Raw genomic sequence first — 22,608 nt, 5'->3', positions numbered from 1 at the left:
TTGATTTTACAAAGCACTCCAAAGACATGAATTGATGCATTCAATGCGTTATTAGAAACACTGTATGAAAGGATGCATTAAAGGGACATGACAAATGCCTCATAACAACAGCAGTTTTACTAAGTTTATATCATTGTGATTGATGTTCTCCATAACTGCTCCACATCAGGGCACAACGTGTGAGTACAGTCATACTGTTGTAAAGCAAATTTTCAGCACACCTAGTGATTCCATCTGTAATCTGTCTGCCTACATTCAAATGAACTACAAGCTGTGAAAACTCCAAGTGGCACTTCTATCATTTTCCACCATAGCTCTGTAATTAAAATAAGTCACTCAAGTTAGAATCAAAGCTGTGCAACTTGTAAAACTTCACATCTTATATAACAGGTCAATAAAACAACACTTAATTCGACTTCCTACTTAATAAGTGCACATATTGAAGTGCCAAGTTAAGAGTTTTCTCAGAAAACAAAACCATGGCTAAATTAAAGGGTTGTGCTCTAACATTATTTACAGGATTTTCCTATGTCATATACTATCATTCAAACCCTTAAAATACAGATATTTTAGTTTATTGGTGGCGACTGTTGTACAATGCATACATCTGTTTCTATTGCTTACAAGCCAAGGTTATGGAGTTGAACAGACCTCAAACCCTAAGCATTACATTTGGCGCGTTACTCATTCTGTTTATGCTAACTGCTAAGAACATCAAATATTCCTCAAACTATGCAGTTTATTCAAGAGAGGTGTGACCAGCAATGCACTAAAACTCACTCAGTACAAAAAGCACAAAGAGATCCATCAAACACTGTAAATTATAAATGAATGTAGCACAAGTTATCACAATTGTGTGCATAAACACATTAAGATTCAACTTCAAAGTAACGGACATGAGCTTATTGTAAAAGTTACGTGGAAATCCATGCACAAGACATCCAGACACACTGTTAAATGAGAGGAACAAAAAGAGCAAAACGATGCAGCAGCGGAATTATAAAAAAAGACTTCCTCTTTCCTAGACAAGAATTTCAGTCATTAATACTTAAAGGATCTCATTGTCTCTTTGAGACTTGTCACGAGACTTGCATTTAAAATGAGGGGGAAAAGGAGGCCGTTTATTTTTATCTGTCTGAGTTTAGATGCAGACATGCAATAGAAGCCATTGAAACACAGTTTTTAACATATCCTACACCGAAATGCCGTTGGGACTTTTAAATCACACTAGAATGCAATATAATACATAATCTTTAACACAGAATTTCATCTATGTGGTGCATTGCAGCCCTGCATTATTTATATTGACAAAAAAAGGTATGGAGGTAAAAAACAGTGGTTACATTTATATCAGTATTTTGGTGGTGTATTGCAATGGTCTGTTGTAATATTAAAAGACATACAGACAATGCTACATAATATTTAGGCAAATTCAGTGATTTTTCATCCCCACCACTATAATAAGCATTAAATATAAAACATACGATAAACACTTTACTTCCTGTCCACAGAGTGATATAAATCGAATAAACGGAAAGCTTTTCCCTTTAATTTTGGAACACTAACCACAAAAATCTGATGCTCTCAGTGATTTTCTCAGGGCTGAGTGTGTGTTTGGTGACAACAGAAGGAAGCTACACCAACCTTTATAATTAACTAAATCTACGATGTGGATTTGAAAGTATGTCAGGAAAATGCAATGGATCATCCCACACGCAATTGACACTTTGTGAGTGCTAAAATGTACCATAGTTTTGGTCAAACACCTTTGATTGAAGAAGCGAGTCTGTGACAGATGGATTTCTACACACAGCTGTGTTTTGCGTCTGTGTTTTTTGCAGGAACGCGTGTGACATGTGGTTGGCGATATGTTTTGGACTGCCACATGAGCAGTTATTCCACAACAGTGCTGACAGAACACACGCTATTCACAACACCAAAGCCAGTCATCCCACTCATACCTTCTCAAATATAGCATAACTTTCATTGCTTTAGGGACATCTTTGATAGACCTGACAGAGGACACCAACATATTGGTAATGTGACGGCGGATTATTCTGTAACTTTGGCTGTCATTTTATAAATTGATGAATGTTTATGCAAAGTTTTGCCATTCCGAAAGAAGGCATATAAATCAACACTTTAACTACTTATACTCCCAAGTCTCTGACTTTAAACTGTGGAAAAGAAGATACTTTCCGAAACAACTAAATCTAAAAAATTAAGACATGGCGCTAATATCCCCTGAAAACTTTACGCATAATGTAAGTCAGAAGGTTGGTACTCTCAAAGCAATGTGCTAGGTCAGTTCAATGTGGTTTCCTATATTGAGATGACGGGCAGGTGTTGCCATTTCCAACTGTCTGGACACCTGCCTCCTGTTACCCCCTCTTCAAACCCCCCAAATTCAGCTCTGTATGGCCTTGGCTCAGGTGCTCAGAAGTGCATGCCAGGACCCTCATTGCAGGCCTCGCTCCCCTAACAGCTGACACCCTAAAACGAGCAGCACTGTTCCTGTACAAAATCCACCCAATGGGATAACCAGCGTATTTCCCAGAGAACCAAAACATATCAACACACACACATTTATATGATCGTTTGTAGCACAGTTGTCAAAATGTTCCGTGTAGAGACTGTGTTAAGTCTACTGTACTGTGCACGGTTCATAATATGCATACTGTGTGTATTACTCACAGCATCTGTTGGATGTTTCAGCCTAAAATTGTCCTTTTCTTGACCAAAATAGCACATTACCAAGGCATCTATTACTGTACTCGTGCCTACATGAACGTGAAAGAATGTTAAGGCTGAATACTGAACAACTGGTTATTTCGCCTCGTGTATCACCTATCCCTATGACGTCGAATCGATCGGGTCACGTGTCTCGTCACACGCCGACATGTACCTGGCAAAGGTGATGACGTCACTGCCATGTCAGATATAAAACCCCAATGACCACATAAACACGTATTTGACTTTCCAATCTCTGAATATTTCAGTTCGTGTTGACCAATATAAACTCGGAAACTGTGTTTGGTCGATTAGTCATAATAATACACTCGATAAATAAACAAAAACGCACACGTAAACACTGGTGTACGGGCAAAATGCTGTCCTCCAGAAGCAAAGCTCAAGCTGTCTGTAACGTCTTCAACTACGTAACGTTGTAGTTATTTACTGTTGGAACAATTAACATTGGATAGTACAAGAGTATAGAAATTCACCACCAGAAAGCAAAAGCAAACTGACACGGCGAAGCTTACCGTCATAAACTGCCCCAGGGGTGTCCAGTTTTATAGGTGAATCCTATTTCGAAAGATACCCAAGGTAAAGGAGCGGAGACCCCCGCTCAGACCAGCAGCAACCTCATACCGACCCACTCCAGCCCAGCACACACATTCAACTCAACGGGGCCTCCGGGTTCAAATAATCCACACATAAACCCAATTCTGTAAGACCAATACGCGGCGACACGTAACAATCCAGTGAGCGAACCGCTAGGGCTATCGAAGAGATCTCTCGGGGAAGTAATTACGCATTTCCCACTTCTTTGATCGACTCATCGGGATCAGGGACTTTCTCAGCTGCTTCTCCGTTCACGATTCTGTTACATTGTACCAGTAGCTGAAGCAACAGCAGTGCTGAGTGTTACATTGTAACATGGCGCGGCGTCTCTCAACAGCGCTACCAGAGGTCAGGGGTGGAGTCACAACCAGAAGAGGCGGGGCATTCGCTGTACAGTAAAGCTGTAGGAATGGAGAACTATTATGTTCGATTATCCGTAACAACCTAGAACGAACTTCTGTGGCGATACTGTGGTGCAGTGATGGTGTCAAATTGTGATGGCCAGGTAGTTAAATATACACCAAGATATTAAGTGAATGGCCATATTTAAATACTTATTGTATTATATGTATTTTTATATTTATATAAATACATAGTCAACAATATATACACAGACATGATTTTATACTTTATAGAATGTTAATGATCATTTTGATGATCACAGACATAACTGCACCATTATCATTTTAATCTGCTATTAAGCACAGGCATTTTTTATACAAATGCATTATTGCACAAAACAGCATTTATGAATACATTTCGGATGATGAAAACAGTAATGCTATTTACGGGTTTATTTCATTCGAACGTAAATAATGCTGATATTTTCAATATCTTAGTTTCTGTAGAGCCCAAATCTTTGCAGAATATGGCATTGGTGGCACCTTGTGGCTGAAGCTTGTTAATTCTTACTATAGCTCGCGATGTTTCACAACAGATTGAGCTATTCAAATAAGAATTCTTAAAATAAAAAAAGGTTTGTATCTGATATATGTGTTTATGATTTTAGTTTTGTTTATAATCACCCACAGTTTTAACTTGAATGTGGAGAAAAAACAATGCAAGAAAAATCTACAAAAATAAATCTAAAAGTCTATGTGCCTCGGCAAGACTTTTGAAACAATTTCTTGGCAGTAATTCTTTGCCTATCACACGCCAGAAGACTTTCCATAAAAATACTTTATGTATTTTAAATATTGTTTCATGGTCTTTCACCACAAATGTATGATAGATAAACAGCTAGGGTTGCACTGAAAGATGCTCTTAGGACCAATGAAACTGATTCGGGCCAATAATTTTTCTTGTGATATCACATGACAGTTTCTGACCACATAACAGTATATTGACAGTGACATCAGAGAAGAACAATTTATTTGCATTGTTCCTGAGTTCTGTTTGCAAACGATTTTTTAAGTAAATGCATAAAGAAGCAATATATATTTAAATACTACACTTGCTCATTATACAAAAAAATGTATGGTGAATTATTTGTGTGTTAAATAATTTGTCATGTGTTGTCAAAGTTTTGAAGTAATTTTTGTAATCAATCTCAGGTCGGTTTGAAACCATACATGCAGTAAAATAGATACACAATAAGATTATAAATTATTTATTCAGGTTCACAGCAGCTGTACCAGTTAGATAAATATCTGAGTTCCCAGTACAATTTTACATGGTGGACACTTAAAACCTTTTCCTCACATGTGTTATCTTATCATGCTATCTACTTTGCAGTTTATATTTTCTCTTTTTTCAAAAGATTTAAAATCCCATCTCGTCTAGATGTATAAGGGGCGTGTCTGAGTTTCAGAAGATTACTGGGAAACAAGTTTCCACTGGGGGCGTACAACTCTTCCCCTTTAGGACCCATCAGAGTGCGAAGGGTCCTGTTCCGTGTCAAGATTTTGTCATAAAACTCTACGCCACCTTTCGCGTAGTTGCTAGACAGGGACGCTGCACGGCGATCCGAGCTGTAGTCCAACCCCTGACTAAGTGCATCAGAGGCCAAGACATATGAGATGACTCCCAAACCAAGACCAACCACATTAACACAAGCTCTAGGGATGATGGATCCAGCATGAAGACCAAAGATTTGCTTGAGGGCTACGCTATACACACAAGCCCCTGCGAGACATGCTGGGGCCACTGCAGCGTGTATCACCGGACCCCCAACCCCAAGCCGAACTACTTCTCGGGCTATAGCAAACTTCTGTGCTTCCGGAGAGAACACCAGAGAATTTTTGAGAGTGGTACCCAACTCGCTGTCCCATTCCACCTCCTTGCCATTGATAAGAATAGTGCGGTTGGTGATGCCCGATGGATCATCAGTGGTGCTGTTGAAGTTGGCAGGAATACCGATCTGTGCTCCAGAGGGAGGCCACGGAACACCTGCCCCTACCGGATGAAACCCAAAGGCAGCAAAAGCATGGAACTTATCAGGATAGTTGACAGCACAATCTTTCAGAACCTCTTGAAAGAGATTACTGAGCTTCTCAGGCAGGCGGGCTGGTTCTCCTTTGTGCCAAGCCTGGTACACTTTTCTGTATGTATGATTTGGAAAAAGATGATAGAAAATGTTGGCAGAGAAAACGCCACCACATCCAACAAGGAGCAGAGGCGTCCTATACTTCTGAATCAATGCCGAGAATCTTAAAAAAGGCGAAGCCATTTCTTCTGATCTGTTGAGCACAGAAACAAATCGTCAGGACAAATGGTAAAAAAATACATTTTTACATTTAATTTAATTCTGTGTTGTCTAATCTCAGTATCCTACCGCGTATAAATAAATCACCTTTCTACAAAACTGAACGTCTCGCAAGACTAATAGCCTAGACATTTTTCCAACCAAAAATCATTTTCGCATTGAGTGCTACTGTCCAAACAAATATATGAAAAGACTTAAAATGACCTAAGGGGTCATGTGCATTACATAGAACAAAATTGCTTACTTCCTACTCTGTGTTCATTCTCACAAGGACAGGACGCAGACTTTTATGGTAACACGTGACGTATTGTAAGAGCACATTACGACAGTTTTACGTTAGTACCGACGATTTGTGGACACAATAGAAATTTTATAGAGTGAAGTTACAGATTCAACACACGTATTTTAATGGATTGTCATGCCTGTATTATTAAGTCGAGTGTTTTTAATTAAAGCGTAAAAAAGTAACGTCTTACTTTTCTCGGTGACGGTCAGGATCGCAGTCTGTAACTGATCTTTCTATAAGACATTTTATTTAAATTATCAGGCAGCGGCATGGCACGTTATATTTTGGATACATGTTATACGAAGCCTCGATACAATATCAAAATGTAAGATTGCCCATTGGGGATCCGATTTTTGAGCCAGCAGGCGCCCCCTGTTGGAAACCTTGGGACTCACTGTGAAGCTATTCTGTCCGATGAGGAACACGTCATTTATTTTAAGAGAACCGTCAGATACACCGATAAGTTGAATGTCCATATCTCCATTTTTACAATTTTAATATAAAAACTTTATGAGTGTCATGCTAACAAAGAAGGCTAAACCTATTTATTTTATGCCTGTAAATGAGTCACGTGTAATTGAATAAAGCGTATAATTATATAATGTTCAGATAGCAAAACCAAATATTAAAACCACCTGCCACGTATCGCTTCTGATTTCCTTTGAGCCTTGTTTTTAATTACTCGTTGAGCGAATTATTTGTTTTAAATCTTTGAATTTAGACCCCTTTAAAAGTGGTGATGAAAATTTCATCACAGGGGAACAGCCATTTGCATGTGTGCTGAATGTTTTGCGATTTGTGATGCTTTTAATGATTCAAAGTAGACTATTTGATAAAATGTAGACATTTTCAGGTTTGTTTGTAACATGCGAAATAAATAAATGAAATATAAACACTGCCACATTAACATATAGTATGTCCACCCCATCGAAGCCGCTGTCTTATAGTATCAGGAGTTTCGATGTGGAGATTGTTACATTGTAACTTCATAAAGGCTGTGAATATCTTATATCTGTTCATTTGTTTTACAGTCTTAATTCGTTCATTTATCTTGAATGGACAGAATCTGCTTTCACAAAATACAGGAATGTCCATTATTTGCACACTTAGCAAATCATCCAATCCAAGAGTTTATAAGGATTTTGATCATTTCCCTAACTGTAAAAAGGTGAACACATCAATCTGTCAAGATATCTTCTTCTTCACTACATACACAACTTTCACTTTATTTCTGTCATACATCTACAAAAGCTCTTTTTGAGAATTAACAGAGATTTAACTCTATGTTGATGCTTCATTGTTTGGTTTGAAGTCATTTCAAACTCAAGCCATTTTGGTGATCAGTTGTTCTTGTTCCTTTACTTGGGCACTTGACATGTTTGATTTAACACGTGTTAGCACGACACCTTTGCTGAAATAGGCTCTCAGAATTCAAGCCTGATATCACTAAATTTTCCATCAAAGCAGGAGAACGTATCCTAAAAACTAAGGATGTTGCTGTCAGGTAAGCTTCCAATGTTTGGAATTAAAATTAAAGAAAGCTGGGTTTCAATCCAATAACCTTCTGTCTTTAAAAAAACTGCATTAACCACAGGACCACTGGACCTTTTGATTGAAACCAAATTGAACATGGATCCTTTGAAGGCTATATTTTGCCACTCATAGCATGGGGTGGACTACTACGAATGTTGCTGTCGGATAAGGTTCCCTGTGTTGAATAAGATCAATCTGGGCCTTGATCCAACAACCTGCTGTCTTGAAAGCAATCGCACTAACCACAGTATCACTGGGGTTTTGGGTTGGAACCAGAATCGATGAGGATCCTTTGAAGGCTATATGTTGTATATCATAGCATGGGGGAACGTTATCTGACAGCTGAGAATGTTTTATTTAGTATGAATTATGAATGCTCCATTTAGCATAATTTCAAAGCGCCACAGTTAATGAAGGACTCTACACATTGTACATTTAAAATATAAAAATAAAGTTGACTACATACTTTTGGCACTGCAATAAAGTAAAATATGAAATACATGTTATACATAAATATAAACTATATTAATGTATTAACTACAATATATACATTTGAACTAAACTGTCTGAAATAGGTCTACATTTACAAAAATAAAAGTGTAATTATCACATTTATGCATGTTTGAATATGATCTGAAGATGTGACGATGTGCACGGGGAGAACAATTTAAACGCGTGTCAGGTTTAGTCGATTAATACACTTCTAAAGGAAACACCTGTTCTCGCTCATGACTCCTCAGAAAGCCTCCTCGATCCTCGCCTCCTCCCGATGCAATTACAGAATTGGGATGTCCTTAAAGATGGCTGACCACGATTGATTTCCGGGTGATAGGATGGAGGACCGAGGAAACGAGGAGACATATTGAGAAGCACCCAAGGTGTTTATCATTAATATCTCTATCATCACTTGATTTATCACTTGGATTTTGATGTCAATCAGATTTTTATTTACAACCCAACGTCAGCCCAATGTTGTTTATGTTGACGTCCTTCTGACGTTAAAAACTGACAGACTGTGCCAGGAGAGACAAAAGAGTAATCCTCATTTCTTTAAAGGGGAACATTTTTCTTCCTTTTTCTTCGATTTCAGGCTGGTTACTAAAGGTTTTAATGATAGGTAAAGGTGCACGTTAACATTCTTCAGAGAGAAAAAGTAACGAAGGGTTGAAACAGCAGCAACAAGAGTAAACCATTCCAAATTTTTCATTTTTGAGTGACCTGTTTCTTTAAATACAGGAACTGTTAAATGGTCAGTCTCTGGGGTGTGTCTGTCCAGAGGTGTCTCACAGTTCACTCAAATTTCCAGGCTTGGTGGAATTTGGAAGGAAATTTACTCCTTCCTCACATTGTGGGCCGCCGGAAGGGGTGGCTGTTACCCACTGACAGACTTTTCCTTCTAGGCAGCCCATCGCACCCTGCTCACAACAAGCTGGGTAAATGCTTCCATTTTAGCCTAGCTGCTCTCAAGACAAGTCGTAGAAAAAGGATATTTTTAGGTAAGAGATTTTTTTTTTCAAAGTCAAGAGAAAACTGGTTACACTGTTCAGTACATGTGTAACATTCAGTACTTGGTAACATTAGGACATTGGGTTCTTTTGTCATTTGTTGTATTTTTTCACTGTCATTCTTGTAACTTTAACTTTTCTTGTGGTCATTCGCCTTGATTTGCATAAGATGGACTTCATTCGGTCTTCTCTGGTTTGCTCCCACAATTTATTTTGTTTTGTTTTTAGTAATTGTAGGGAAATACATTAGCGTAACATACTTTACACTAACCGCTATCTTCACATTGAACCAGAAACTTAATTTTACTTCAAAACTTTACTGAAGCTTTATGCGTGTGAGTGTTACTCTATGTGACTGTAATAAACAAATAAAACAGACCTAGGCATGGAAGAGTTAGTTCTTTGCAGAAAATAGCAGCAATTTTCGAAGAACCACACAGTCTGAGTCTTGACCATATCCTTAGTAATGTTATCCCTGTTTCTTAAATTAGCTCTCACTGGACTGCAGAACTGTTCCCAAGCTACAGAAACCTCATCGAACTTTTTAAATTAACACCTTTAGCTGTATTATTCCACATGTGAGCGTGCACATCAGCTGTCATCTACCCAACGCAAAGGCTTAAATTATGATCAGGGATAACGTTATTTCTCTCTCTCTTTTTCTCACACTTCATAGGTATAGCTGTTATCATGGCAACCAGTGCGGTCCCTAGCGACAACCTCCCGACATATAAATTGGTGGTTGTAGGAGATGGAGGTGTGGGGAAGAGTGCTCTTACCATCCAGTTTTTCCAGAAGATTTTTGTGCCAGACTATGATCCCACCATTGAGGATTCCTACTTGAAACACACAGAAATTGATGGCCAGTGGGCAATCTTGGATGGTAAAAGCTGATATTACATCTGTGCAATTTTTTACATTTACAATTTAAGTGTCTGTAAAGCATTTGTGTGTATTTGTAAACGTAATAGTATGTCAGGCTTATACAGGGCAATAATTTTTTTTGATGATTCCTATTTTTTGTGTGCTTTTCCTCTAAAATAAATAAAAAGATTATTGTACTTTTTTCCTAATTAAAAAAGTACGATTTGAGTAGAACATTCGAGATATTTAGTGAAAAATCATTTATCACACAGTCATCCCTGCTAAAACAACTAGACGGAAACTGGCTTTAATGCTTTCAGGCTGGGTTAAGATGGTCATCTGTGGTCATTAGTTGACATTAGACTAATGCTCTGCTGGTGGGGCAGATGTTGACCTTGAGTGACCTTTGCGTGGCCCTTCCAGGAAGATAGTTTCATATAGATTTTTATAACATTATCCTGTCACTAATAATCCTTTTGCAGTTCTAGACACAGCAGGTCAAGAGGAATTCAGTGCCATGCGAGAGCAGTACATGAGAACTGGTGATGGTTTCCTCATTGTGTTTTCTGTTACTGACAAGGCCAGCTTTGAACATGTTGACCGATTTCACCAGCTTATCCTGCGAGTGAAAGACCGGTCAGAACTCTGTATACAATTCAAGACCATCACCAACTTGACGTCACAATATTCTTTCACAAAGGCTGTATATATTTTGTTTTATTTCATGCCTTCACCAGAGAGTCTTTCCCAATGGTTTTGGTAGCTAACAAAGTTGACCTGGTACATCTGAGGAAAGTGACAAATGAACAGGGCTCTGAGATGGCCACCAAACACAATGTGAGTACTACTTTACTGCTACATTTACTACAATTAATTAAATATATTTTTGTTATGGTGCTTTACACAAACATTATTTACATGATACATTATAAACAGAACCAACAAACCTGAGGAAGATTGAAGCATAGCCCATGTCAGAAAGGCAAATATTGCTCTTTTTTGTCTCGAAATCCAATACAGGTCCTTCTTTATAACTCGCCTTCATGTTGTTAGCGATATTATTTCTTCTCTGAAAGACAAAAAAAAGGAATTTACATACTGTGGAAATTAGCAGACAATAATCATTTTTGGAATACAGCACAGAAATGTATGGATGAATATTTGGTGCTTTTTGTCATTCTTATTTTTGCTAACAAAAATGTGGGGAAGAATTATGAAATATATGGTTAAATATCTTGCGTTTTGTATTACTTCAGATAAGCTACATTGAAACAAGTGCCAAGGATCCCCCAATGAATGTGGAAAGAGCTTTTCATGAATTGGTCAGAGTTATCAGGTGAATAAAGCTTGTCATCTCAACTTTGAATGTGACATTTGTCAAAGATCTGTATTGTACTTATATAGAAGAACAGTGAACTATGAAAGTAGGACAAAGATGATCAAATGTGTTTAAAAGCTAGTTGGCTTTTATGCTAGTTCCAATATGACATCACAAAGATATTTCTTTAATGTTTGCATATATTTCTATAAATTGAACTCATATGTGGTATAATTTGAAAGCTTAGAGTATATAGTTTCTGGTAAAGTGAACCATTTTGGCATTTATCTTATATAAAATAAATTATTTAGTCTGAAATTCCTCCTATCCCCATGTCATAGCCCCTTTAAAACCATGTACGTTTATGATCATGAAAATCTTTCATAACGCTCAAATATGTATAACATGTTCAAGTTATATATAAAGTAAAAGCTGCCTCAGCAACGTGTCATACCTTGAATAGTTAAAAATTCAGGAAAATATCTGAACCTCTTTCTATCCAGATACATATTAAACGGAAGCTCAGACTCGGACCTCTATGTAGACCCTCATTTGTTCAAATAGGTGAATCAGATGCTGAGATATGGCAATGCACTACAGGGTATAGGCATTCTCATTGAACTCAACACCAAATTTCGCTTGTTACATGCACTTTCAGCTGTGTTACATACAATTTTGAGAGGTTTACTATGAAATTAGATTTTTTTCTAGAACTTTAGAAAAAAGATTGCCTTTATTTTCGTGACTTTTTCATAGGACTGACAACACATACAATAATGTTTATCACTTTCAGCAGTGTTTTATCAAATTTGGAGGGGTTTCCTGGAATATCACACCAAAATTGTGTATTGACACCATGTCTTTATGTTGTGTATTTAAAATTGGGTGTGCAAAATTCAGGTGGAAATCCCCAAAAATGCCCAGAGTTTAAGGGAATAGAAGCCACCATAGAAGAACCATTTTTGGTTCCACAAAGAAGCATTAAATCAAAGGTTTTTTAAAGAACCATCTCCAGTTACAAAAGCATTCAATACAATTATTATACAAAAAAATTATAGTATAAATTAAATAAATTATAAATAGTTTTATTATTAGCCACAAAAGCCAGACCGATCGACAAACACAGACCCAAAGTTAACTTCTGGCCAGACGTTTTTGCAGAACAATTTCTTACCATTTTATGTGTGCAGTTACATTTGATTGTAGAAAATGTATTTGGAAGTCATCTATTAAAGTGAACTGACATTCTCATTCTTGCTTTTACATTTTTAGGCAACAGATTCCAGAGAGTAGTCTGAAAAAGAAGAAAAATATGAAATGGCGTGGAGAAAGAGCCATAAATTCCCACAGACTTCACTGTGTGATATTGTGACTACCTCTCCTGTTACAGTAAAATAATGTTTAGCATTTGGTGCAATAAACTGCCAAGAGGACTGACTGGAAATCTACATTAATCCGAGGACCAAATACTTTGACTACCAAAATACATCAAACATGAAGTCAAACAATCTCTTCCTGTCTCAGGGAAGCACATTGGGGGACATAGGACATAATGTGTGGTTTTGCCCATGTTTTTTTTTGTCATAGAATCACTCAGCTCTTACAGATGCTTGTTTTAAGGGTTTAAGCATTGCGGGAGTCTTTTAAAAACTGTGCCTGACAGTTTCCCAACATTCATACAGAGGATGCATGATTGCTGTGCAAAGCTTTTTCAGCATGTGCAGGGATTGTAGGAAGTTGTTGTTCAGGGGTGCCGTAAGAAAAACTCAAATTTGCCTTACTAATGAATATTTATTGCCATGTTTAAGGGGGACATTGTAGCAGGAGTGTAGCTGTAATAGAGCTTGTTTATGATGGGGACACTTTGGTGTCATGGGAGTGTTTGATACTTCCTGAGAATGCTGTGTGGTGTTAAGCACAAACAGTGCTGAACCAAATGAAGGTCCCATTTGCACTAGCACACAAATGCAAGTCATTTGGCACTTTTCCAGTAGGGCATGTTATTTACTCATGGGATCTTTTGCTGTTTGCTGCGATTGCAAATGTAAGCAGTGTTTTGTGGTTTTGTTAAAGGCACATTAATGTTTGGGTCTCTAGCGATTTCTTTTGTTAGACACAATTTGTAATGCTGTTTCTCCCATGTGACAGAAATCACTGAAATAGGTGTCAAGAGAAATCCCACCTTTCTCTTCAATTTTTTTATTGCACATAGCTGTGTGTTGTCTCTTAGAGGGTCTAAGAGACAACACACAGCTATGTGGAATACATTTTTTATATCATTACAACGAAAAAAGCTTGATGCCCCTTTATTTGAAATAATTTGGCCGAATTACAAATGCATTCAAGCAATTTACCAAAATACAATTCAATCATTTAATTCATGCAACCCTTACACATTTGTTTGGTTTGGTAAAAGAAGTACACAATCATTTCAGTTCAGTACATGGGTCAGATTTGATCCCTGTCCAAACCCATGTTATAATACATCTGGACCAGGTCCGTTGAGCATTATTTATTGTTTACATAATGTTCTGCTTTGCCACAAGTGAAGAAATAAAGACTCAAACAAGCTTATGATTCTGTGGTCCAACAATTATTAATGAACAATGTGAAAACCAGAGTTGTTTGTATATTAAGAAATCATCTCAATGTAAGATGATAAGACACATTGTTATTTTTTGCACGTCACATGTTTTACAGTACTGTATTTAATTAAGATGTCATCTCTATAAACATCCTAACAAACATTTGCTCGATGTGTGAAACATGTCAGGTTGATATTATTCTGCAACAAATGTTTCAATTATGCGGTTTCTTGTTTGTATTCTTTCACCCACTGATAAGACTGGAAGTGTTACAATGTGTATGTCATTATAAAAGAACGCTCTGCTTTGTTTGAATACAAATGGAGATAAGGATTGTAGAGAGTGGTTTTTATTGAATCTTTGAAAGGTAAATAGCTTTGAATAGCTTCAGTAAAGAAAAGATGAGAATATACTTTATTTGAAGTTAAAAAGCGCATTTCTTGATAAACAGCATAGCCTGAAAACCCACCCTCTTGTGACCCAGGGTCAGCCGAAATGTTGAGCTCTGACATGCAGTGGATCAAATGTGTGTAACAGCAGATGGCAGCAGAGCAAAGACATTTTCAGAAACAGGATTCATTCATGACTCAAAATAAATTTGATTCTAATTCTTCTGTAAACCGCCATCACAATCATTCATTACTTCTACGTTACATAACAGCTGACAATGATGTGTGAGTTGAGTTGTGTGTGACAGGGATTGATGGGCTGAAGGGTAGGAGCAGGTGACCAAATTCAATCATAGCTTGCCCGATCATGTGAATTAACCACTATAGGTCACGGCTTCAATCTGAAATCTGTACAAGAGAACTTAGATGCTGATCCTGAACACTGCGCTGTGTTAATTGGATGGCGAAAGGACCAAAGCTGACTTGAAAACATGACATGTCTTAAAGAGAAAAATTTAATTTACAAAAAATCAAGGCTATGTATTTGACTTGATGAGTCTAGGTTGCATTGCATATAATATACTGTACGTGCTTCATATATATTTCTGTGCATTTGATATTCATGGATATTAATATTGAAAAAGTCTGGCGAAATGCTAAATTAATATGAAATAAGAAGGAGCATTTTAAAATGATGAAATGATTTTATGTGTGGAAATGAAAATGATTTGGCTTTGCTCTTAAAATATTAAATATTAATCATAATATATAAAATATATTGTTATTTGAAGTTTGGGGGAAATGTTAGCTATACATATCAACTATTATGGTATTGTTATGCATAAATGGGTCATGTGACAAAATGAAAAGATTTCCTAATTGCATCTGGGTGGCCATTGAAAGAGATAAAGCAGGGGATAGACGAAGGGGACAGCAGGGTTAAAAACCCCAGAAGAAGCTCAAATGAGATGAATGTCCTACAGAAAATAATTATAAACAGTAAGCATTATAAATTTATTTTTGCCACTTTATATCAGTACTATTATACAACATGTCTGAATATGTGTTATCCAGCAGGCCGTGCTTCTAACTGTTTGTGGAGTTTTAAGTGGTGATGTTGATGTCGCCGGTTGAGCTGAATTGCCTCAGCAGGGTACTGTTTGGACATGAAGAACTTTTTATGCCTCCCAGCTGTGGAACTCAGATTCAACGGTGCCGTATCAACCCTGATCAAACTCTGAGCTGCCACCCTGGGGTGTAAACTAGCGTTGGTGGGGGTAGAGATTTGAGAATTAACCGCTGCGGTAAGACTCTGCACGATTCGAAGGCTACATTCAGAATGGAATTCTAGTTTTATACCGCCTTCTATTTTTTGTAAATAATATGTGAAGCACTTTAGGCACAGGATCCAAAGTTAACTTTTGCAACACTAGCCTACAGCAGGTAAATTGAGAGAATGCATAGGTCAAAAATATTTATCATTAAACTCGGTTGAAAAAGACGTGTTAAAAGGTAGCTTTTATAGTTTTTTATTCATCCACTGAAATTGAAAGGTTAGATAAAGTGCATTGCATCTGTATGATTGTATTAAGTACATTGCATAACACACATTTAGCAGGAGTAATAGGTCACCTTGGTATTTCACGCTGAGATTTCACACGGATTATTTTTCATACCTTGCACGGTAAATATTATCTACAGGAGCAAGAGTGGAATGCCATATTGAACATAGTCAGATAACCAACCAGCAGTGAAGTAGATGCACATTCTGCAAACATCCTCATACACAGTTTTATAATTTACTGTTGAATTGACAATTAAAGAATGAGAATTGTCAATAATAACAAGGTTGATTGACAGATTGGATTCTCACACATGGTAGTTCTTCTCTAGTATCATTACAGTGGCTGCAGACTGCCGTTAAATAACTTAAACATTTAGTTTCTTCCCCTACTTGGCTTTCTGTACACAGTGTCAAACCCCCAATACTATTAACGGTTAGCGATCCACCAGAAGCATCATTCATGAAGTGCAAGTCAAGGTAAATGTCAGTTCACCAAGATTGAATACAATGTGTTCCCAAAGTTAGTAATGGAGTGTCCTCGGGGCAAAATGTCTTTTGCCTCCTCAGCATGTTAACAACTTTAACCCCCAGTCATATTGGCAAGCTCAACTGTGGCGTAATCCTACACTGTGTCTAGTATTGCAGAATTGTTGCAGTGTTGAAAAGGTTGTTTTTTTATACTTTCCAGAAGAAATAAAGTGTGAAGAGCCTACCTGCGTAAAATCCACCACAGATATTCTGAGAGGTTGCCAGGGTGTTATAAACCCTAAATGGCTCAGGTCAATTTAAATGAATCAAAGTATAAATCTTGTAGACCAAACTGTGTGTGACAGTTTAAACAATGAAGTTAATACAGTACATTTAATCACGGAGTTAAGGTATTCGGTCAAGATTGCCTTAGCAGTCACTTTTTTGTTATGTATTCAAAGAATATAATACACAGATCACAGTGGGTAAACGGCATTATATTATAAAGTTCTAGGTTGTTTTTGAAAATCTGTTTTTATGTGGTTGGTGTGTGTGTCATCCTTCTAAGAACAGTTTCCTATAATGAGAAACTGCCATTGTGTGGGAAAGATTAGTCAGTCCGTTCCATTAGTTATTCAAGTCCCGTCCAAAATTTTGCATGTTTTATAGATGTGCAGCAAAGTGCTTGTATTTCTTTAGCCACTTCACCACAACGAGTGAGTTTCCTTTGAGGATCGATCCATGCATCACATACTTCACAGATTTGGACCGACGTTCAGAGTATATTTTGCATGTGTACGTGCAAGATTTTAATTAAAGTGATGACAACAGTAAGTCAAATCCAGCCACCATGAAATTTGGTATCATTCAGTATAATGGGTTCTGCCTCTTTAGTATGCTGTTGGATTTGAGAGAGCTTTGTTGCTTGAGACCAGTAATCTCACTGAATGAAGAAAAGCAAAGTTTCCCCCAGACTACTGATAAAATTGAATTATTTTGAGTTAATGTAAAGTGGAAATATTGTTATTTAAGACAGGCAACATTTTCGGAGAGGCAAAGGAGGTGTTTGTGTGAAAATGTTCTGTGTGGCATTTTATAATTTGACATGGTTCATGTCTTCTTCTTTTCAATACCACACAAGCGCTTCAATTTAATGAAACCTTTTCTGAAATGATAAACGAACGAAACTCTTTAAATTGTGTTTTCTTATAACAGTCAAGAGCCTCCGGTTAAGTCTTGGCACTTCTGCCAAAGACTGCATCTGAATTCATTGACTAGTAATTGTGGGGCATGTTTTTGTTCACTTCGTAATTTGTTTGTCAGAGAACACCTGTAGGCTAAATGTATAATCAATGAATTAAATAAAGAAGAGGGCGCACTTTCAAAACAACTGTTTTAGTTAAAACCTTTCAAACCCTATTAAACCTTATTTAACTTGAAATTTAGTATTTTTGTAATACAACACAAAGTGATTGTTAAATATCAGTCCGTCATGCTTCAGGAAGATGACTCTTATTTTTATGACACTTGTTATTTTAATAATAATACTAACTTTGGTTTATTTTGTCTTTCTTCCTCTACCACAGATGCAATGATGTCACTTATTGTTTTAGAAAACCAACTACACTTTCTGCATTGAAGTGCAAGAGTCCTCTATTATCAACTTTAAGAAAATGTACCAGAAGAACAGATGTACCAGACCCTAATGCAATGAGTCAACCTCACAATAACCTCTTACTTGATTGGAGTCATCTTTATTATTTGATACAATCTCTTTTTTAACCAAATACCTTAACAAAGTAAAAAACCTTCTTTAGTCACAAATTTTTACATTCCGGATTGTTTTCCACCTCACCAACAGTCTAGTCTTCAGGTCTTTTGCTCTTCTTGTTTCTCAACCCTAATAACCTTTATACATGTGTTTGTACCGTGAGCACACACCGGCACACAGTTGAGTGATCATGCTGTTACCGTAGTGAAGATCCAGGAAGCATTCATTTCCACAATAATGGAAACTGGTTCAGGGTAGGCAGTAGACATATTTAAGACTAGGGGGAACACGCTGATCTCTCAGAGTTTCACCCAGGGGAGCAACACCTCCACGCTGACATGGGTTTCTAAAGAAACACCGGAAAAATTCAGAGGTTCCAAGGCTTTTAAGTTAGTGATCAATTGCTTGTGTTTCTCCTTGTGTGTTTTACTGTAAATTATGATGTGAAAGAAATCAATGTAATTAAAAAAATATAAATATTTGAAAATTTTAACGAATTTCTTTTGTATTTTCGTTTATGTGTCCCAGACATATTTGGAATTTGGAGTGATTTGGCAGGTTTTGGAGATCCTTCATTCATTCATTTTCTTCCGGTTATCCGGGGGCAGCAGTCTAAGCAGAGATGCCCAGACATCCCTCACCCTAGACACTTCCTCTAGCTCTTCCGCGGGGACACCGAGGCGTTCCCAGGCCAGCCGGGAGACATAGTCCCACCAGCGTGTCCTAGGTCTTCCCCGGGGTCTCCTCCCGGTCGGACGGGCCCGGAACACCTTCCGGGGAAGGTGTTCAGTAGGCATCTGTAACAGATGCCCAAGCCACCTCAGCTGACCCCTCTCGATGTGGAGGAGCACCGGCTCTACTCCGAGCTCCTCCCGGGTGACCGAGCTTCTCACCCTATCTCTAAGGGAGCGCCCAGCCACCCTGCGGAGGAAGCTCATTTCGGCCGCCTGTATCCAGGATCTTGTTCTTTCGGTCATGACCCAAAGCTCATGACCATAGGTGAGAGTAGGAACGTAGATTGACCGGTAAATTGAGAGCTTCGCCTTGCGGCTCAGCTCTTTCTTCACCACGACAGACCGGTACATCGACCGCATTACTGCAGAAGCTGCACCGATCCGTCTGTCAATCTCCCGTTCCATCCTTCCCTCACTCGTGAACAAGACCCCGAGATACTTAAACTCCTCCACTTGAGGCAGGAACTCTCCACCAACCTGAATTGGGCAAGCCACCCTTTTCCGACTGAGGACCATGGCCTCGGATTTGGAGGTACTGATTTTCATTCCTGGTTTGAAGGGGCCAACACGACAACATCATCCGCAAAGAGCAGAGACGAGATCGTGTGGTCCCCAAACCTGACACCCTCCGGCCCCTGGCTGCGCCTAGAAATTCTGTCCATAAAAATTACAAACAGAACCGGTGACAAAGGGCAGCCCTGCCGGAGTCCGACATGCACTGGGAACAAGTCCGATTTACTGCCGGCAATGCAAACCAAGCTCCTGCTTCGGTCGTACAGGGACCTGACAGCCCTTAGCAAAGGACCCCATACTCCCGAAGCACCCTCCACAGGACGCCGCGAGGGACACAGTCGAATGCCTTCTCCAAATCCACAAAACACATGTGGATTGGTTGGGCAAACTCCCATGAACCATCCAGCACCCTGTAGAGGGTGTAGAGCTGGTCCAGCGTTCCACGGCCTGGACGAAAACCACACTGTTCCTCCTGAATCCGAGGTTCTACTATCGCCCGTATTCTGCTTTCCAGTACTCTGGCATAGACTTTCCCGTTTTGGAGATCAATAACCGAAATATCCATTTCCCCATGGTAAGCACCACTAACAATAATGACACATGCTCAAGCAAAGCACATTTACTTTATTAATGAGCTATCACATATACAGGATCCTGCAGAATAAATCTCATTTATATTCTGAACAAATTATTATTTTAATTTATAAACTACCACCCAACGTTGAGCTCTTAGGTTTTCACAAGAATGATTTTGATTTCACTTACTGTAAAAACGTTTAATTGCCAGGTTCTTTTGCTGCCAAAAACACAATTTTGCATCAGTGACAGCCTTTCAAACTAGACCTGCCAGATAAAAATGGCAAGCAACATGTAAATAGCAAATATATTATTGTAGTTTATTATATTATTATAGTTATATGTTTTGCAAGTGACAATAAAAAGGGTTAAATTGGATAACATTTTTTCCTTCTGCTGCTGTCAGTTAATCACTTTGGTCTGTTTGTCAAAACATAATTTTGTTTCGAGTCCAGAGTGAAAAGACCCATTGCATTTACAGCAGAACAAAACACATCTGTTTGGAGTTATGAGAAATAGTTTTGCTGTGGATATAAGAGGGAGAAAGAAATAATTATGTTTTTGAAACTCAAACATTTGCAAAAAGATCAATGACATCAATTCCAAGTTAAAATGGAAATCATGCAGAAAACCCCAATATAAAAGAACCAATTTGACATGCACTTATATCGGATGAGAGACGATTCTAATAATTGAGTACTGGCATGCCATTTCCCCAGTGTCTCCTGTTTTGGTTTTAGTTTGGCATGTTCATTGCTCATTTGTTTCCATGGTTTCTAAATATGTTCAACTCTTTCTCATAGTTAGCACTTACCCCCCCCCTGTGTATTTATAGCCCCACAGTTGCATAAGATGTTGTCTTGATGTTGGTTTGTTAAGCTGTTATAGTCTGTCCTTTTTCCAACAGCTGTTAATAATTCTGCTTACACTGATAAAACACCTCTCATGCTGGTATACAGCAAACCATCTGGACTGCTCCTATATGTTTTACCCCTTAACTTGCACAGGGAATTATTTCTCCTATGGAGAAATTCGCGCAAAGAGATTATTGACACCTGTTTGAAGGTCCGGATGCAAAAATACCGAACTATTCCCACGAGTAATAAAGAGCGAGGAATGCGACGCGAACACGTTTGGTGTGAAGTGGATCATTGCAAGACACTTTATGACTGCCAGACATGTAGGGTCTATTCTGTGATGAACACCATATCAATTTTATCATAACTTCAACATTTTCCGTGTAATGGAGTGACAACACACTAAACCATTTTCTTTCATAAGGGCATGTATCAACTGACAAGTCAATTACTTTACACGTACACGCTACACTCTTTCTAGCCTATTATTAGTTTAGACAGTCACGGCACACTGTATTTTTAATCATATGTATTAGTCACATGATGTAATTTAGGTACATGCTTTATGATGGTCAATTAACATATTTAAAAAAACTGGTTTAAAAATTAAAAGCAGAAGCTCCTAAATAGAAACGCTTCATTCTCTCAAAATCTGATGGTAAAGTATGACTGTCTTTCTTGTGTCATTTTGGACAGCACATGAGTAGTAACCTTTTAGAATTTAGCATGCACACAGGAACTAACTGCATGGAATGTATTGCATTTATGTATGCATGTATGCAAAAAGGTGCTTCAAAGCCATAAAAGAACATTTTGGTTCCATTAAGAACTTTTAACATCTCAAGAACCTTTCTGTTCCACCAATGGTTCTTTGTAGTTAAAAACGGTTCTTTAGATCATAAAAAAGTAAGAAAGAGATGGTTGTTTAAAGAACCTTTGGCTGAATGGTTCTCAGAATGGTTCTATGGTACCGCTGTGAAGAACCTTTTGAGAATCTTTATTTTTTAAAGTGTATGTATGCTCAAAAAATGAATTTGGGATGTTTGAAAATGAAACCCATGACTTTGGCATTGCTAGCTCTGCATGTAGCCTACTGTGTGTCTGTCTTCTGCCAAGGTTGTCCTTTTTGCGTCAGAGCCAAAGAAAAAAGAAAACAGAACATAACAATTTTCCATATTATCAATTCATTATGCATATTAAGGTAATTATTCTGTATGAATTATTCTGACACACTTTTGCAATGTCTTCCAGTTAGACTAACTAGCCTTTCTGGAAATGAAAATTATTAGGTTTTCTTTTATAAATGTTGGACAAACCATAATATGACAAGAAAAAGGCTTAATCCTGTGGCATACTTCTTTTTTACGTGTACATGTGCATCTGCGATCAGCCAAATGCACAGTTTTGCAAAGTATACTGCTTTTGACTCATACGCGTACTCACAGGTTTTGACATGCGCATTTCTGATGAATGATTGAATACCATAGTAGGAAAAATGTTGTGTATTTTTTTTTCTGTTTAACAGAAAATCATTGATTTTGAGGAATTCAGGAAGGCAAACCATTCTAGGGCACCTTTGACTACCATTTCATTTTT

General features: G+C 37.9%; 3 protein-coding genes across 7 annotated transcripts in view; 1 reads left to right on the top strand and 2 right to left on the bottom strand.

Annotated features, from left to right (window-relative positions):
- Positions 1-3,673, bottom strand: part of ptpn4a (protein tyrosine phosphatase non-receptor type 4a) — a 38,382-nt gene extending 34,709 nt beyond the window's left edge. For both annotated transcript variants that reach the window (XM_079464783.1, XM_079464784.1), the window contains exon 1: positions 3,264-3,673. The gene's annotated coding sequence lies outside the window, so the exon portion shown is untranslated. The remainder of the gene's footprint in view (positions 1-3,263) is intronic.
- Positions 3,674-4,657: 984 nt separating this feature from the next.
- tmem177 (transmembrane protein 177) lies at positions 4,658-6,373 on the bottom strand. 4 transcript variants are annotated; one of them, XM_079464114.1, is made up of 2 exons: positions 6,294-6,373; positions 4,658-6,023 (listed from the first exon to the last, which is right to left on the bottom strand). In XM_079464114.1, the coding sequence occupies exon 2, from the start codon at positions 6,011-6,013 to the stop codon at positions 5,081-5,083; it is 933 nt and encodes a 310-aa protein (XP_079320240.1). In that variant the 5' UTR covers positions 6,014-6,023; positions 6,294-6,373; the 3' UTR covers positions 4,658-5,080. The 4 variants fall into 4 exon arrangements, with proteins under 4 accessions (XP_079320240.1, XP_079320241.1, XP_079320242.1 ...); XM_079464115.1 differs by having other exon boundaries at positions 6,137-6,309; XM_079464116.1 differs by having other exon boundaries at positions 4,749-6,023; positions 6,119-6,311.
- A 2,946-nt stretch (positions 6,374-9,319) lies between these two features.
- On the top strand, positions 9,320-13,355 carry mrasa (muscle RAS oncogene homolog a). Its single transcript, XM_079464897.1, has 6 exons — positions 9,320-9,364; positions 10,050-10,256; positions 10,720-10,873; positions 10,975-11,074; positions 11,494-11,573; positions 12,828-13,355. Exons 2-6 carry the CDS (start codon positions 10,064-10,066, stop codon positions 12,925-12,927), a joined length of 627 nt encoding a protein of 208 aa, XP_079321023.1. The 5' UTR covers positions 9,320-9,364; positions 10,050-10,063; the 3' UTR covers positions 12,928-13,355.
- Positions 13,356-22,608: the final 9,253 nt, after the last annotated feature.

This window comes from Barbatula barbatula, assembly GCF_947034865.1.
Source record: "Barbatula barbatula genome assembly, chromosome: 9".
In the NCBI taxonomy this organism is placed as follows: Eukaryota; Metazoa; Chordata; class Actinopteri; order Cypriniformes; family Nemacheilidae; genus Barbatula; species Barbatula barbatula.
Note: the sequence above shows the minus strand (reverse complement) of the source record. Positions and strands in the feature narration are given on the sequence as shown.

Coding starts and splice junctions, on each gene's coding strand:
- mrasa (XM_079464897.1), top strand. CDS start 10,064: ATGGCAACCAGTGCGGTCCCTAGCGACAACCTCCCGACATATAAATTG. Junction 10,874..10,974: donor ATCCTGCGAGTGAAAGACCG/GTCAGAACTCTG, acceptor TGCCTTCACCAG/AGAGTCTTTCCCAATGGTTT. Junction 11,075..11,493: donor AGATGGCCACCAAACACAAT/GTGAGTACTACT, acceptor GTATTACTTCAG/ATAAGCTACATTGAAACAAG.
- tmem177 (XM_079464114.1), bottom strand. CDS start 6,013: ATGGCTTCGCCTTTTTTAAGATTCTCGGCATTGATTCAGAAGTATAGG.